Below are 4,164 nucleotides of genomic sequence, written 5' to 3'. Positions count from 1 at the left end.
TGAGCTGATCATTCAGAAGCTACCAGCTGACAAAATTATATCGAAAAGAAAGCAAAGAGGATCCTTCCTTGCACCAACCAAATCTTCAGCATGTGCCATTCTTAGGATCTCAAAATTTTCACTAGAGAATGACTGCTTAATTGAAGAAAATTAGAGAGATTTCCCTTCACGAGAAACCATGCTTTTCACTGGTCTATTACAAAAAATAATGCATCTTTCTACGTTTAGAAGTAAACTTTTAACTCCATATTCCCATTTTACTCTTAATAAAAACATAAGGTGATAAGACAATTCAATTTCCCACCTATGATTATCGACTTTGATAAAAAATTAACTCCGACTAGAAATGAGCAAATCATTCAACCAAATGCTTCAAAGGTGCTGTGGAACAAAATGATCAGAGCAAAATCAGAATTACATTAAACATAGATACATGATATAATAAAACTCAGGCTTAACTATAATGTAAACCTGATTTTAAATTTTCATGCGTCTATTGCTACTATTATAACATTAATCATAAAATCCAGGAACAAAAAAGAAACAAGGATTAAAAAGTGCCAACAGGACAACTACTTCAGTCCAAGCCTCAAAAAGGCCCATCATGCTGCGAAGGCTCAACATTTAGATGAGGAGCTTTTCAATGGCATCCTGCATAATGGGAGAAACAAGGATCTTAATAGTATTACACAAGGGAAGGAGGTTTATATGTAGAAGAAGGTACATATTAATAGACGAGAAAACCCTTGGAATATTACCTTTAATTGTTGTATTTGAGATTTCAACTGGCTTCCCTCATTGCTCGTCACTGAACAAGCAATTACAGGTCGGGTGACACCACATGCCCGGCCAAGAGCTTGCTTTGAAGGGACAAAGACATAGGGCACATTCTGAAAGTACGAGGGGAGAAAAGATGAAAGGAAAAAGTTAGAACTCTTTATTTAAAACCAAACTTTCCTGTTATCTCAAAGATTGTTTGAATAATAGCTAATTTAGCACCAAATAAAGGAAACAATAGTCCAGGTAACAGAGCAAGGTTGGTCTAGGAAAAGTAGCAAAAACTGAAATATATGAATATTCATACTAAAATTGTTGTTAAAAGACTACACATAAAAATTCTGGGTATAGCTATCACTGAGAACATGCAGATACACTGAAGAAACAGTTTGAAATCGTAAAAGACTACATAAATCAATAACAAATAAATTATATTTGTGTAGAAGCTGGTTAGTTTAGCCCCTTATATCAACAATAACATCCCTTACAACTGTTTACTCCTAATATGATTTCTCCTTTTTTTAGCTGTCAAAGTTTTTTCCACATATAATGATCCAGACGTAATCAGAAGTACAGTGCATTTTCTTATCATTGATAATGATGTCCTTATTCCAATTTAAATACACTCACAAAATAAAACTGTATGGGAGTAGAGTAAGTCATGTTATCCAATTCTCTTTGTTTATAAGCAGAGTAGAAACCCCTTAATGCTGATAAGCAGCAACAATCCCTTGTAGATGAAAGATTACCCCCAGGGCTTGCTTTGGTTCAACGGAAAAGATACACTACAAGTGATGTATGGTAGGCGGATGTCATTAAGTCAAATCCTAGCTGGTTAACCAAGTATACTATTTAAGTGGAGAATGGTAGAGACGTGAGCTCGTAACAACGGAAAAATCATTCATTGAGAAGAATTTTGAACTTCTATCTAAAATCAGAGTGCCAAATAGAGTAGAGGAAACAAATTGAGTTTCCAAATTATGGAAGGATAATACAAGGGTAGACATGTATAACAACATTTTTTTAGCAATATAGCCTTATACCTTCTTCCCACCGGGGGGGGGGGGGGGGGGGGGGGGGGCTAATCTTTAAAATATGCAAGAATTGTTAATCCAAGGAAGGCAGAAAGAAAGAACTTTCAGCATAATCAAACCACATTCATAGGAAGTTGCTACACTAATACAAGTACTGTCATCTTGAAAGGGGAAATATGGAACTAAGAGATGGCTGAGAAAGTGCAAGGATTCACAAGTCACCTCATAGTACCAGTCGCTATAAATTTCATAATTAGTGTCACAAAATGACTAGAAAATCTATACATAGATACTGGTTTCGCCTTTTTAGTTTTATTTTCAAGACAAACAGAAATATTTCATGTCAAAACATAGAATAAAACAGGAAACAGCTACAAGACTCTTGTTTAATACAAACTCTTCAAAATGATGAGTTTATAAACTGGACTGCATATAACATACACAAGGTTTCAATAGAGTGATATCAGAATAACGTAACATCATACAAACGACTTACAAACATAACTCTTGAAAAGTCCAATAATTAAAACCTAAAAAAAGGGGTCAAGTTCTAATCTTGATTTAGCCAGAGTTAGTCCACTACTAAATAAAAAAATCACAACCCCAAAAAGGGTGAAAAGATAAAACTTTTTGAAGGAAAAGAGCAAAAGGCAAACAATAAATCACCTTATCTTCAGCAAGGAGCGGAAGGTGAAGAAGGATTTCAAGGGGCTCAGTATCTGCAGCCATTACAACAAATTCTGAAATTCCTCTGTTTAGTGTCTTTGTGGCTGAAACAGAACCAAAAAAAACTCAGTTTTCTCTATATTCAGTTAAGCAGTAAACATACAACTCATGAGCAACACATTCACATCACAACAAAAAAAACCATATCTTTAAGTCTCAACATTATAACATTCTTAGTGGCTGAAACAAAACCTAACTCAGTTTTCCCAATCCTTAGTTAAGCACTAAACATAAGCGTAACTCATTCAGCAAAGACCATATAATAATGTTTCAAAACAATATTCCTTCTGTCCCAATTTATGTGATGGTCTTTTTAGTCTGTTCCAAGAAACACAATACATTTCTATATTAAGAAACAATTTAACTTCAAACTTCCAATTCTATCCTTAGTGAAAAAGATTTATAGTCAAGCAAATGTCTATTGATTATTTTTGTACACAAGTTTCAAAAGTCTTTTTTTCTTAAACTTTGTGCCTAGTCAAACACCATCAAATAAAATGTGACGGAGGGAGTAAAAGTTTTTGTGGCTGAAATGAAAGCAAGCCCAGTTTCTCCATTTTTAGTTAAGCACTAAACATAAGAGTAACTTATTCACCAAAAGACCATATCATAAATGTTAAAAGATGTACATTCTTTGTGCCTATTATCCCCAAAAAAAGATTCTTTCCTTTTTTGGGGCTGAAAAGAAACTAACCCAATTTTTTTTATCTTTAGTGAAGTTAAGCAGTAGATATAAAAACTATAAAAGCTACGTAATAATAATTAAAAGAGCATAGATAAAATATATATATAACCTTCATTAGCACCCTTTTTAAGCTGCTTATAGTTAGCAGCTTGTTGAACCAAATCCATTATGGTCGTTGTAAGCTGCGAATCAGCAAGTGGGTATGCCTTTGGGTTCACAGTTTCTGTTGCCTGCAATTAATCAATTACAAAAACAAAACAAAAAAATTAATTGTATATTAGAACAAGCAATAAAAAGAATGAGTTTCAATAAAGTTCAGCAAATGAGTATAAACTTAGAAAGAGAAAATATGAGAGAGAGAGAAATAGAGAGAGAAGAACCATGGTAGCCCCGAGTAGAGAGAACTGCTGGTAGAAGGAGAAATTTAGGGTTTATGGAAAATGCTATGGTTTAAAGGGGACGAAGGGGGCTCTGTTTAAGTTATTGCCGTACTGTCTATAAATTAGGTTATTCTGCGGAGCTACTGTCTATTGTCAAAACCAAAATATCTCAATTACTTTTCCCTTTTCTTTTTTTTTTATTTTTCATTTGTTTCTTTGCTTTTTCCCAAGGATAAAAAAAAGCTTTATTTAATTTTATAATTGTATTAGGTCAATTATGCTCGTCTCGACTAATCTACGTGTCAGCTCTTATAACTTGTATCGGGTAAACTCTTTTTTTTTTTTTTGGTAATCAAAGATTTATTCAACAAAAACTAAGAGTTATTACAACAAGAACTCAGTCTAGGCCACATAGTGCCTAAACTGTCTCTTTTTAAAGCATCAAAAGTAAAGACAGGCGGAACAGCAAAGATTTGCAAAGTACAAAAGGAGTTCAGGCTGCAACCATTTTTAGCTAACAGATCCGCTACTCCATTAACCTCTTCTAAAGATGTGATTCAGT

General features: G+C 33.8%; 1 protein-coding gene across 1 annotated transcript; it reads right to left on the bottom strand.

Moving 5' to 3' along the window:
- Positions 1–347: 347 nt before the first annotated feature.
- On the bottom strand, positions 348–3,724 carry LOC109208816 (NHP2-like protein 1). The gene is made up of 5 exons (XM_019371969.1): positions 3,603–3,724; positions 3,332–3,452; positions 2,478–2,581; positions 759–890; positions 348–651 (listed from the first exon to the last, which is right to left on the bottom strand). The coding sequence occupies exons 1-5, from the start codon at positions 3,603–3,605 to the stop codon at positions 625–627; spliced, it is 387 nt and encodes a 128-aa protein (XP_019227514.1). The 5' UTR covers positions 3,606–3,724; the 3' UTR covers positions 348–624.
- Between the last annotated feature and the right edge of the window lie 440 nt (positions 3,725–4,164).

The sequence above is a fragment of the Nicotiana attenuata genome, unplaced genomic scaffold (genome assembly GCF_001879085.1).
Source record: "Nicotiana attenuata strain UT unplaced genomic scaffold, NIATTr2, whole genome shotgun sequence".
NCBI classification, from domain to species: domain Eukaryota; kingdom Viridiplantae; phylum Streptophyta; class Magnoliopsida; order Solanales; family Solanaceae; genus Nicotiana; species Nicotiana attenuata.
Note: the sequence above shows the minus strand (reverse complement) of the source record. Positions and strands in the feature narration are given on the sequence as shown.